The following is a 14183-nucleotide window of genomic DNA, read 5'->3' as shown; positions in this document are numbered from 1 at the left end:
GGAGAGAGAATTTTAAGTAGGCTCCATGCCCAGTGCAGAGCCTGATGCAGGGATCAATCTCAAGACCCTCTGATCATGACTGAGTCAAGATCATGAACTGAGCTGAAATCAAGAGTCAAGTGCTTAATCAGCTGAGCTACCTAGGTGCCCCAAGGCGACATGTTTTTGACAAATCCTTCACATTCTTTGTGGTGGTGAAAGCTGCCTCTGAAGTGATATGCAGGTGGGACCCTCCCTGGGATGCAGCTGACAGTGCCTCTGCTGTGCTGTTGTCCCCCTTCCCTCATTATCAGGAAAAGTGCTGTGATGGGTGTGCACACTGGCTTTCATGCTGGGCTGCACACTGGACTGTTCCCTCTTCAGCTGTGAGACTTACTGCAGACAGCAGACAGCAGAGTGGACAGAGATAATAACACATGGTCTTCAGAGGGGCATCTGTGGACATTCATTTTTTTTTTTTAGGGGAAGTTTTAGAAAAAATTACCAAAATTACTACAGACTAATACAAAGGACTAATAGACACATTAATTAGAATAAACCCAGTACTTAATAGATACCATTACTTAATATTAGCTAAATAAGAACTAAAAATTTAAGTTTCTCTGAAAACTGAAAGACTAGAGGAAATTCACTAAAGGATTAATAATTTCAGTGTAACAGAATTTATACATGAGTCATCAAATTCTTTAACAACAAAATAAATTAAAGCCTTCTAAAAATTCATTAATGCATATCAACAGAAACTAAAATTAGCATAGATCTTATTTTCAGAAAATATATCCACTTTGCCTTTACAGCTGACTGATGAACAAACCTGTAATAAACCAAGGTAGCAATGCAAGCTACAAGGAACTGTAGTACATTTCCTCTTAATAATGGCTGAACTGTATTTCATATTTTAAGGCATACATGCGACAGGTTATCTCAGAATCTTGGAGACAGTGTAATATGGGATTGAAAAACCCAAACTTTCAAGCCCACTTATAAGACTTCCCACAGGGGCAACACTGGGAAAGTTGCTGAACATTTCCAAGACTCAGTGTCTCAGTGTAACAGTAGTTCCTCCTCAGAGTGTTGCTATTAGGAGTAAATAAAAGTAGTCAGCACAGTGCCTAACACATTGCAACTTCTAAATAACTTCTAAACTTCTAAACAAATTCTAAGCAAAATAAAAAAATAAACAAATTTATGTATTTTTATTGTTTTCATTATTATTATTATGTTTGCATGTCTAGGTGAATATAAAACCCAAATGTCTCTGATAGCTTTGAGATCTGGAGTCACTGAAACATCTTTGATTACGAAATTCTCTTTTCCCTGGCTAATGAAACATGGTTTTGCTGAATCAGGAGACAGAACATAGTATTGAGAATATGGTTGCGTATTTTATAAAGGTAAAAAACATGACATTAAGTGCACAGATGCAGTTGGTGGATATAGAAAGAGATGACAATTGTTAAAGTCAAAATTGAAGACATTTGTTTCTGGGCAGGATAAAGCAACACAGACTGGATTAACTGAATGACTAAAAGAAAAAAACCCAACAAACAACCATACAATATATATGAGGCAACAGCTTTTCTTCCTTTTCATTTTTTATTGTAAAACTTACATAACATAAAATTTAGCATCTTAATCATTTATAAGTGCACAGGTCAGTAGTACTAAATACATTCATAATGTTATGCAACCATCACCACCATACGTGCCCATAACTTTTTTCATCTTGTAAAACTGAAACTTTATACCCATTAAATACTGGCTCCCCATTCCTCCCACCCCCAGGCCCTGGCAACCACCATTCTGCTTTCTGTCTGCATGATTGTAACTGCCCGAAGTACCTTATTCTGAAGAATCATACCATATTTGTCTAGGAATAACAGTGTTTATACATTGTGCATTGAACAGTACAGGACACTGATCCCCGAATGAGGGCAAACAAATGAGGTGAGCCCGATGAGTATCTTAGCTTTCTGTCTAAAGAGATTTACACTGCAAGGAGGGGAACTCAGGTGAAGACTAGGGAAAATAACAAATGTAACCAAGAGAAAACATGTCAAATCGTAGAGTCAGTCAAACCCAACATATCAATAATCACATTAAATATAAATGGTTTGATCACCTCAATTAAAAGGCAGACATATTTAGAATTTAAAAAGGCCCAACTAAATGCTGTTTACAAAAAAAAGCCCTCTTTAAATACAAACAAAAATAAGATGAAGTTGAAAGTATAAAAAAAGACATACCATTCAACCACTAATCCTAAGAAAGTTGGAATCTCTATATTATCAAGCAAAGTAGATTTCAGAGCAAAAACTATTACCAAGGATAAAAATAGTATTAATAAAGGGGTCAGGTCATCAAGAAGCTATAATAATAATTCTAGGGGCACCTGGGTGGCTCAGTGGGTTAGGCCTCTGCCTTCAGCTCAGGTCATGATCTCAGGGTACTGGGATCGAGCCCCGCATCAGGTTCTCTGCTCAGCAGGGAGCCTGCTACCCCGGCCTCTCTGCCTACTTGTGATCTCTCTCTCTCTCTCTCTCTCTCTGTCAAATAAATAATAAGTAGAATCTTTAAAAAAAAAGAAGCCATAATAATTCTAAATGTTTATGTTTCCAATAATCTTAAAAATACATGAAGTGAAAACTGATAGAAATGAAAGACAAAATAGACAAATTGGATTATAATCAGATATTTCAAAACTCTTCTCTTAGTAACTGGTAGAACCAGGAGAGAAAAAACCAGTAAGGATATAGGGGATTTGACCAATACTATCAACCATGTTGACTCAATTGACATTTATATAATTCTCCATCCAACACAGTGGAATACACATTGTTTTTAAGTGTAAATGAAACATAAAATAAGATATATTATATTCTGGGCCATAAAACATGTCTCAGTAAATTTAAATGGATTAAATCATACAAAATATGCTTTCTGAGCACTATAGAATTATATTACAAGGTCACAACACAAAAATATGGAAAATCCCAATATTTTTAGAATGAAAATTTAATACTTATACATAATCTATATAACTACTTACATTAGAAAAGAAATGTTTTCTTAAATCAACGACCTATGACCTTACCTTAGAAATTAGAAAAAAGGAGACTAAATAAAACCCCATGTAAACAGAAGAAAGGAAACAAGAATGAAACCTCCCCCCCCAAAAAAAAGAAATAAAGGAAGGGAAAAAATAACAAAATAGAAAGCAGTATCAATGGAAAAAAATCAGTGAAACTATAAACTATATACTGGTTCTTTGAGAAAATCAGTAAAATTGACAAATCTCTAGAAAATCTATCAAGAATAAAGTGAAAGAGGACACAAAAGATTCAGATCAGGAATGAGAGAGCTGATAAAACTCCAAGATCTATAGATATTAAAGGATAATATAAGGAAACACTATAATCAAAATTATGTCAATGAATGTGACTACATAGATGAAACAGACAAATTTCTTAAAAGATACAACCTACTAAAGCTCATTCAAAAAATTAGATAATTAAATATTCTAGTATTTGTTAAAGAAATTGATTGAATTTATAATTTAAAACCTTTTCACAAAAAAAGCCTTCTGGCCCGGATGGCTTCACTAGTGAATTCTACAAAGGAATTCAGAAAGAATTAATACTCTACTTTTCCTGGAAGCAATACTTCTGAATTCATTCTGTGAAGCCAATATTACTCGGATCCCAACATTAGAAGAAAATTAGAAGAAAACTACAGTCCAATATCCCTCATGAACACAGATACAAAAATTCTTAACAAAACATCAGCAAATTTAATCTAGCAATACATGAAAGTCCAATGCATCATGACCACGTCACATTTTTCCCAGGAATAAAAAGTTGGCATAATATTAAAAAATCAATCAATGTAACTCATCATACTTACAGATTAAAAAAAATAAATGAATGATCATCTCAATATATGCAAAAATGCATCTGACAAAATTCAAGTATGCATGCCTGGTAAATACTCAGGAAACTAGGAATAGAAAGAACTCCTCCTCCTGAGAAAGAAGGTCTATGAAAACCCTACAGAAAACATCATATTTACTGGGGAAAAACTAAAAGCTTTCCCCCCCAAATGAGGAATAAGACAAGAATGTTCATTTTTAGTACTTGTACTCAAAATTGTGTTGGTGATTCTAGCCAGTGCAACCAGGAAAGATGAAGACATAAAAAGTAAACAGAATGGAGAAGAAAGGGGAAACTCTTTTTTCACAGGTGACATGATCATCTATATAGAAAAATCCTATGGAATTTACAAAAAAAAAAAGAAAGTTACTCTAATAAACGAGCTTAACAACACTGCAGGGTGAAAGATTAATACACAGAAATCAACTGGACTTCTGTATACTAGCAACAAACAATTCGAATTAAAATTACAATTTGTAATAGCATAAAATGTGATATATAAGCAGATAATTTGACAAAGATATACAAGTCGCACACACTGAAAACTACAAAATATTACTGAGAGAAATTAAGGAAGACAAATAAATTGAGAGCTATATTGTGCTCCCTGATTGGAAGACCTAATATTGTGAAGATATCAATTCTCCCAAAGTTAATCTATAGCTTCAGTGTATCCCAATCAAAGTCTCACCAGGATTTTTGGTGGAAATCGACAAGCTTATTCTAAAATTTATATGAAAAAGCAAAGGAATTATAATTGCCTTGACAGCTCTGAAAAAGAAGAGTTGAGTAGCTTATACTACCTGATTTAATTTTTTTAAAAAAAGTAAACTACAGTAATCAAGAAGTGTTGCACTCCCTTAAAAAGATACACAAATATCGGGGACACACAATAGAGAAGTCTAGAAGGAGACCTACATGTATATAGTCAGTTGATTTTCAACAGGACGCCCAAGCAATTCAATGGGGGAAAGAACAATTCTTTCAACCAGTGGCGCTAGAACAAACAGAGAAGGTCAGGAGTGGGGATGGGAGGGATTCCAGAGTCATGAGGAAACATCATCTGGGGGTGACGAATAAGTTTACTACTGAGTGTGGTGATGGTTTTACAAGAACATATGGCTGTCAAAAACATATCACATTTTACTGTCTAAACATGTCTTTTTTATTGTATGTCAGTTATATCTTAATAAAACTGTAAAAAGAAATGCAAAATAATAAAACAAACTCCAATAAAGAAAAATAACCCAAACTACAGTTTTTTCTACTTAAACGCAAATGCAAACATGCATATGGTTGGGTGGAACAAAGGCATCTAAGTTTTTAACCATTAAGGCAGAGCTCACTAAACCTATAGAGCCTTTGCACCCCAAAAGCTGTCCAGTCCTGAAACAGAGGTCGCTCTGAACTTTCCAGAGGTGAGCATGTTTTTCTAGTGAGTAGCTAAAACACCACCATGATTTCTGGTTCGTTCTACAGACACTTTTCTTTAAAGAAAACCTAGTTTGTTTATATTCACTTTTACATGTTCTTCAGACAGTTTGGGCAGAATGTATTTAAAAAAATGCATATTTAGTGAGCTAAAAACAAACCAACATAAAAATATTGAGGATTAAACTCATGAAAATCACAGTCAGAAACTATAGGATTGGGCCCAAGGAAGTTGCCTTAGCTTACCTGTTTTTGTCAGAGGGTGATTGACGAGTTGGCGAATTACACTGTTTTCTGATGACCTCAAAAGGAGCACAATATCCGTTGGAAGAGTGTCTCTATTCTTAGCTAAGAACCCACTTGCATTATAGAGTACCTGTTGATAAAGTACATTTCAGTGTCACAGTCAATGTCATCCTCATTGTCATCATCACCATCAACAGTGGCAGGGGCAGAGCCATCAATAGGTATTTACTGAGAACTTCCTCCGTGCTGAGTGACAGGTATACAAAGATTTCTAAAGGCAGTCCTTTACAAGTTGGTTGGAGGAGCAAACTTTTCCAGGTCTACAGTATATTTTGTCAGAGAAAAATCTGTGTCTCGCTAATTTTATTTGGGTTGAAATCATGGTTGATTTGATTCTTCTCGTTTATTACGCTGGAAATTTGGTATTGTTTCCTTTCTCTGTTTGGAGGGTAGAGGGTGGCATAAAGGAGGCACCTGGGGCCACCAGGCATTCTCATTTCCATGATAATTGAGTCATGCACAGTGAATCAGCCATTACAGATTTTCATCTCAGTAAGGAGTATGGTCTAAGTACATTATGAACATTCACATTTCTGGCACTTCTAAATAATTTTAGGACTTTCTAAAGACCAACGTAACTCAAAGATTTCTGTAGGATTATCTAATATGGTTGTTTTATCGGATGAATTGTGTCCCTCCAAAATTAATATGTTGAATTCCCGATCCCAAATGTGACTGTATTTGGCTAGGGTCTTTAAGGAGGTAATTAAAGTTAAATGTGGTCCTAAGGGTGGGACCCTAATCCCATAGGACTTGTATCCTTGTAAGAAGAGAAAGACACACTGGAGGTCCCTTTCTGCTTCTCATGTACTCAGAGAAAAGGCCACAGGAGGACACTGAAGGATACACCCATCAGCAAGCCAGGCAGAGAGGTCTCACCAGACAGTGACCTTGCTGGCACCTTGAACTTGGACTTCTAGCACCCAGAACTGTGAGAAAATAAATTTCTGTGCTTTAAGCCACCCATCCTGCATTATTTTTCTTATATCAGTCCAAGCAGACTAATACAGCTCTTAAAAACAACTGGATAAAATGATCCTAGGAAATTCTTAATGGATGTTTTTAAAAAGGCTTGTTTGGAAAAATCACTTGCTGAACACCATGGGAGAGGCCATAACTATTATATTGAAGGCAGATTTTTTTTTTTTTTCAGTGACAGAAGCCTGTGAAACACAGAAATCTTAGTAGACATGAATCTTCCAGGTTCCAGGTTATTTTTTGTTGTTCATGTGTTTTTCATTCTAGACATTTCTTTCTTAATTTTAGTATCTTCTCAGTCCTTCAGTATTTACCACATCATTGTGAAGGAGAGACCTCTGCAGAAGGGAGACAGAGCATCCTCTGGGTTTAGGTTTATCGTTGAGGTCTCTTGCTGTGGGGATGTGCATAGACAGCCAACTGCTAAACACTCCATCAGACAACCCTACCTAGGCTAGCTCCATTATCTGACCACACCTCAAATCTGGCACTTTCTCCTGTTGGGCGGGAGGAGAGACAAAGTCTTCTGTGGAGAGAGAAGCACCTCAGTACTGAAAAAGGCAGTTTACATAAATGGTTCCCTGCTATCATTCAAAGAAGCAAAAATAGGTCCCCATTGCCAGCCAATCTCACCCAAAGCCAGATCTTAGGGTCAGAAAGATGGAGGCTTTGATGCTTGTCTCTTTGTTTTCCTTAAGTTTCTTAATAAAAATTCCTCTAGAAAAACTAGAACATTTGTGTTTAAAAAAGTAGGAGAAGGATTTTTTGGTTAACCTTTTCAGGATAGATGTTAGAGCTGGATGTTCTGGAGTGGGAGTGGCTGGCAGTGGATTGGAAAAATTGGAGGAAGCTGGAGAACAGTCAGGAACAGTTTGGGGCAGAAACAGACGGCCATCTCATTTTAACCATCTAAATTTTTCGGGCCATAGCTTTCATGTTTATCATTATTATTTGATAAAGGACTAAGAGAAACTCAGTCATAATTCTTCAAAGTTCTTACCTTTCCTGCGTAATGGTGAATTCCAAAACTAAGTTCCATTCTTTTGGGCCTCCAGAAGTACTGCGATTTCAGGTTCCCTTCAAATTTTTCTATAGGAAAAAAAAAATTGAACTCCACTATCAAGCCATGTAAGGAGATCCTCAGAAAATACTGATTGACAGAATCATCTCTTTCACTGTAAAATGGACAATGTGCACTGAAAGGACAATGTTACATGGCTGACAAATGCAGATTTGGAGCAAAAATGGTGAGACCAAACTCAAGATCATGACTGTAACCATTCTACTGTGATTTAGAGCAACAACTCAAACCTTGGCAAGCCACAGAACCACCCCAGAAGGCCTATTAAAACACAGAGTTTCTGACTTAGTAGGTCTTGGCATGGGGGGAATCCAAGAAGTCACATTTCTAGAAAGTTCTCAGGTGAGGTTGATGTTCTTGGTCTGAGAAACCACATTTTTTTTTTTTTTTAAAGATCCCACTTCTTTATTTGACAGAGAGAGACGTAGCAAGAGAGGGAACACAAGCAGGAAGAGTGGGAGGGGGAGAAGCAGTCTTCCCGCTGAGCTCCATGTCCTAGAAGGGACATTTAACCTCTAAATCAAGTGATTGCTATGAGACAATTAACCCCAGAACTTTGGGGTTGTTTTGCTTTCCATGAGTATTGTCCAATTAGAGGAGAGAATAAGTCAATGAGTGAGTCAGCAGGAAGCAACCTCACAGACTGAATGGTAAGAAACAGACTCTGTCACCCAAAATAAATGAGAGAAAATGTGAATCCAAATTTTCTGCAAATATTTATTATAATCAATATCTCCTACCATCAGGGAATATGATATTTCTATATTAAAAATGATTTTTTTTACCTGAACAAGCTAAAGTTTTATTTTTTAATCTAAGGAATAAGACATTTAAAATTTTAACCATTTTAGGGGCGCCTGGGTGGCTCAGTGGATTAAGCTGCTGCCTTCGGCTCAGGTCATGATCTCAGTGTCCTGGGATCGAGCCCCGCATCGGGCTCTCTGCTCAGCAGGGAGCCTGCTTCCCCCTCTGTCTCTGCCTTCCTCTCTGCCTATTTGTGATCTCTCTCTCTGTCAAATAAAATAAATAAAATCTTTTAAAAAAATTTTTTTAACCATTTTAAATGATAATCATTTAAATACGGCATACCTAACTTTGCCTTCTTAAACAGAAAAAAATGAATTTGTTTATGCTTTCTTTGATGACTTAGGCTTATTGTGAATATTTATTAATGTACTGTAATTTAGAAATTATTAAGGTACTGGAGGCTGTTTGCCTCTGTTAGTCAAGTGATGAATTGATTTCCTTCTCATTAGCTATGTCTTTTCAAATTCCAGAGCTGGCCTTGTGCCCTGCCCTCCAATTTCTAATTTGGAGCTGGGTAGTTCCTTTTTTGAGGAGGGGGGCTTGATAATTTCTAAGGTTCTTTCTAACATAAGATCCTATGACTGAGGCTCTACCACTGTAAGGAAAAGTCCAATATCAAACTTGTTTAATTCATCACGAAATATTCCATCCTATTTTAAACATTCACTGGTCCAGATATGAGACCTAGAGCCTCGTCTTTAAAGTTACGTATGCAGGCTTTGTGATAGCTACTTTCTCCCAGATAATTGAAAACCTATATTTTTAAGTCATTCAAAACATTAGATGACTGCAACACAAAATGAGGCAGACATCCTGGATTTGAAACTCACCCACAAGGGTCTGGTCTGTGGCCTTGGGAAATCGACTTTCTTCATCGAGTAGGGACAGCAGACCCATTGGCTTCTGCAGAAACATATCTAGGAGGGGCAGGTTATCTTCATATTCAATCACTCTGGCATTAACACCTTCATTTAGGTATTCATTCTGTAACAGGACATGACACATAGAAAAAATTCACTAAAAAATGTGTGAATTGTGACATCGTGAATTTTTGATAGGTAGCTTGATGGTAATTACCCCAAACTCTCTTTTACGCACATTATAATAAATTGCTTCCTATTGCCTGAAACTGAGGCTATCACAGACTGAAACATTGCCCTGAAACTGAGGCTATCATTTTATTTTTCTTTCCCTAAAACTGTTAGTTCATTAAAGTCATCGGTGACTTGGTAATAATAAAATTTTCTAGTCTCTATACCAGAATTATAGACATCTGAGGTATTCAAAATGCAAGAGAATGTGTTGGTAATGAGCAGTAATAAAGTTACGTTCCAGAATTTATAGAATATCAATTAGGTATATCTTAGAGTTATTATCCCCAATTTAAACCTTGGATCTAGTTTCAGATTCATATGGTTTCACTTACCTGTGCAGCATAAGGAATAGCATGGAGGACATTAGGAGAAGGAAAAGAAAAGTAAATTGGGGGAAATCAGAGGGGGAGATGAACCATGAGAGACTGTGGACTCGGAGAAACAAACTGAGGGTTTTGGAGGGGAGGGGAGTGGGGGTTGGGTGAGCCTGGTGGTGGGTATTAAGGAGGGCACGTATTGCATGAAGCACTGGGTGTGGTGCATAAACATTGAATTTTGGAAGACTGAAAAAATTAAATTAAATTAAAAAAAAAAGAAAACAAACAAAAAAGAAAACAGATGAACATAGGGGAAGGGAAGGAAAAAATAAAAATAATAAAAATAAATAAAAAAATAAAATAAGATAAAAACAGAGAGGGAGGTGAGCCACAAGAGACTCTTATCTATAAGGAACAAACTAAGGGTTGCTGGCGGGGCGGTGGGTGGGGGGTAATCAGGGGATATGCATTAAGGAGGGCACTTGATTTAATGAGCACTGGGTGTTAGATGCGACCAATGAATTTCTAAATTCTACCCCTGAAACTAAGACTACACTACATGTTAACTAACTCGAATACAAATAAAATCTAAAAATAATGGAGTAAAGAAAAAAAAATTAAAAGAAAAGAAATGGATCTCTCAAGAACATTTACCTAACTTCTCAGTCATGATGACATTTACATTGTTAATAGGGTGGACAACCATGGGTCATAGGAATGACCAGTGGATTTAGAACCAAGAACACATAGGTTCATATCCAGGCTCTGCCTCTTAACTGGCCATATAATTCTTTTGAAAGTTTTTTGACTCTATAATCTCACACCATCTCATTTATCACATGGAGGAAACAATTTCCATCTAACAAAGTAAGTCTATCTGATACATTAATAACCAGTTGTTATTGAGTATACCATAAATTGCATAAAATAAAAAGGATGAATAACAACTAGTGTTAAGATCATGGGGCCCAGGCAACATGGGTATTGATGATCTATTTTACCAAAGGGGCATGAAGAATGGTGCTCTTGGGGCGCCTGCGTGGCTCAGTGGGTTAAAGCCTCTGCTTCGGCTCAGGTCATGATCCCAGGGTCCTGGGATCCAACCCTGCATCCAGCTCTCCACTAAGTGCGGAGCTGCTTCCCTTCCTCTCTTCTCTGCCTGGCTCTCTGCCTACTTGTGATCTCTGTCAAATACATAAACAAAATCTTATATAAAAAAAAAAAGAATGGTGCTGTTGCTCCGTTCCTATGACTCTTCCCCTCACACTGGGCCCCTACCCCAGTGCCACAGGCTATTAGAGGACATGCATGACCCTGGGAAGACTTGAAGTCATGCTCCCATGCAGGGCCTCATCAGTTCTCAGGTGATAAAGCAGCTATCACTGGGAAGTGTAGGAAACAGCTCTTGCCTCGGGCAGAATATTCTGCACCATTCAGAACTATAAAATGACAGAGTATTTTCATTATTATTTTAACTTAAAAAAATTTTTTTTAAGGAGGCTCCATGCCGGGCCTGAACTCACAACCCAGAGACCAAGACCCGAACAGAGATCAAGAGCTGGATGCCCGCTGAATGAGCCACCCAGGGGCTCCTTCATTATTATTTTAATATAGTCTTTAATTCATTAAATATTTTCACTGAACATCTTATAATAAGGCATCGTGATGGGTGATAAAGAGATGTTTAACACAAACTCCCTGTCCTCAGGTGGATTTAAGATATAACTTGAGTGATAAGGTTAGTAAATAAATACTCAAATGCAAGGTAACATACGATAAATGATACTTACAACGTACTCTATGGAGCTCAGAGAAAGATAATCAATTTCCGGCAACTCTGTGGAGGAATTTAGCCAATGGCAGTTGGGGCACTTAATAAGCTTAAACTTATAACCAGTATTTTGAAGACTTCTGAAATTGAAATCTAATTTCAAGGGTGTCACCAGGAAATAGAAATGTACATTTTTAAGACAAAAACACTAATACGTAAAAATTTGGCAGTGCCCCTTGGCCTGAAAGGTAGACCACCTGAAAGCCATTTGGTTTATCCAGTACATCAAAATGGAAACAATGTCTGGAAGTTTCACAGCCTTTGCATTTGAAGGTAACCTTGGGAGCAATATGCAGACCCAGAATGACTTTGCTAGTAGACGTATCAGGCTGACAGCACATTACAGCTTAAATGACAACCGCGAAGTTCAGAAGAGGTTTTGTATGTTTTGTATAGAAAGCACACAAGGTTAAGGTCTCAATCAGTGCATTTGTCATTTCTATTTGCCTGTGTCAAAATCCACGGAACGCTTTTGTGGCAGGTCAGACAGGAAAGAGATGAGTAACGTGGGAAACAATGGGCTCCCCTTGAAGATACTTGTAAGTATTAGGGACTCCAGACAAACCGACGGACAGAACATGCTTTTACGGAGGAGTTATAAAGCATTTTGAGTAAAATGAGCTTGCATAGAACAACCGATTATGTATTTTTGTAGAGGGTATGACCTCAAAATACTTAGGTGTTTTTAAGCATAAGTGGAGCAACAAAGCTCTTAGAACTCTTAAGAAAGTCCTTTGCTATGCCCTGTATGTTAAAAATACATTTAGAGCAGAAGATAAGTGGAGTTATTAACTTCAGTAAAGGACTGCTTAGCATATATTATCTCTGCTCTGTTCGGATGGCCTGAGTTCCCTTTTGAGAAGGGTAGATGAATAATTATTTAAGTATAAATCAAGGAGGGGAGGGAAATCAGAAGACTTGGATGTTAAGGAGGCTTCATGCCTGAGTCGAGGGCTTGCTTGTTTTTCACGGAGTTTCCAGGGTGAGTTGGGAAAAGGACACGTGGCAAGGAAGCCCATGGAAGGTGGCCCCCATGCACAGCTCTGGCCATGACACAGGGCTCTACAGCGTCCCCGCAGGAGAGATTCTAGATGACAAAGTTGAGTCCTTCCGTGTGGAAGGGTGGCTCCCGTAGGCTGAGAGGCTGCAAGCTTCCACGTGGCTTGGAAGGTGGGTGGGAACGCTGGTTTCCACCCCTGGGCACAGACTGTCACTCAGTAGAGGATGGACTCTTATCTCCTCGGGAGACCTTTCTCCAAGGTCCAGACTAATTCAGCAACACCCCCACCCCCCGCCCCACCATTCATCAGCTGGTCACTCCCTATCTCTCCGCCGCCATGTTTTACATCCTTTCACAGTATTTCTAGCATTTTTCCTGGTTTATTATTCTCCTTCTCTTGTTAGAATGGGAACTCCAAGAGGACAAGCACTTACTCATCTCTCTGTTTTTGAGCTCAGTGTCTAGGGAGACCTGAGCGTATTAAATAAATGACTTTGTGTTAGGGATTGATCTGCTTCTGCTCAGCTCCTGCCCCAGCCAAGTTCATATGTTGAAGCCTTCGTATCCAATGTGACTGCATTTGGAGATAGGGCTGTTCAGGAGGTGATTATGGTCAAATGACATCATAAGGGTATGGCTGGAATCCCATAGGATGGGTTTTCTTCTAAGAAGGGAAGAGACCTGCCATTGCACGACTGGGTATTTACCAGATGTCGTGAAAAGAAGGGCCATCTGTACCCCAATGTTTATAGCAGCAATGGCCATGGTCACCAAACTGTGGAAAGAACCAAGATACCCTTCAACGGACGAATGGATACGGAAGATGTGGTTCATATACACTATGGAGTATTATGCCTCCATCAGAAAGGATGAATACCCACCTTTTGTAGCAACATGGACGAGACTGGAAGAGATTATGCTGAGTGAAATAAGTCAAGCAGAGAGAGTCAATTATCATATGGTTTCACTTATTTGTGGAGCATAAGGAATAACACGGAGGACAAGAGGAGTTATAGAGGACAAGGGAATTGGGGGAAATTGGAAGAGGAGGTGAACCATGAGAGACTATGGACTCTGAAAAACAATCTGAGGGTTTTGAAGGGGGGGGGTGGGAGGTTGGGGGAACCAGGTGGTGGGTATTGGAGAGGGCATGGATTGCATGGAGCACCGGGTGTGGTGCAAAAAACAAGGAATATTGTTATGCTGAAAATTAAAAAAAAATAAAATAAAATAAAAAGAAGGGAAGAGACCCCAGGGAGGTGACTGCACAGAGTGAAAGTCATGTGAGGTCACAGGGAGAAGGCAGCCAGCCATCTGCGAGTCCAGGAGCTGGGCCTCAGGAGAAACCAAACCTGTCCCTGCTTTCATCTTAGACTTCAAGCTTCCAGAAAGGTGAGGAAATAAACATT

The 14183-nt window shown here is 38.3% G+C and overlaps 1 protein-coding gene across 1 annotated transcript in view; it reads right to left on the bottom strand.

The window, feature by feature from the left end:
- Window positions 1-14183, bottom strand: part of MYO3A (myosin IIIA) — a 218340-nt gene that overhangs the window by 60766 nt on the left and 143391 nt on the right. The window contains exons 19-21 of the mRNA XM_044227979.1: window positions 9363-9516; window positions 7645-7733; window positions 5607-5736 (exon numbers count right to left, since the gene is read on the bottom strand). Of these exons, the coding sequence (XP_044083914.1) occupies window positions 5607-5736; window positions 7645-7733; window positions 9363-9516 (373 nt within the window). The remainder of the gene's footprint in view (window positions 1-5606; window positions 5737-7644; window positions 7734-9362; window positions 9517-14183) is intronic.

Source organism: Neovison vison, chromosome 12, assembly GCF_020171115.1.
Source record: "Neovison vison isolate M4711 chromosome 12, ASM_NN_V1, whole genome shotgun sequence".
Taxonomy (NCBI): Eukaryota; Metazoa; Chordata; class Mammalia; order Carnivora; family Mustelidae; genus Neogale; species Neogale vison.
The sequence above is the reverse complement of the archived record's forward strand: the minus strand, read 5'-3'. Positions and strand labels throughout refer to the sequence as shown.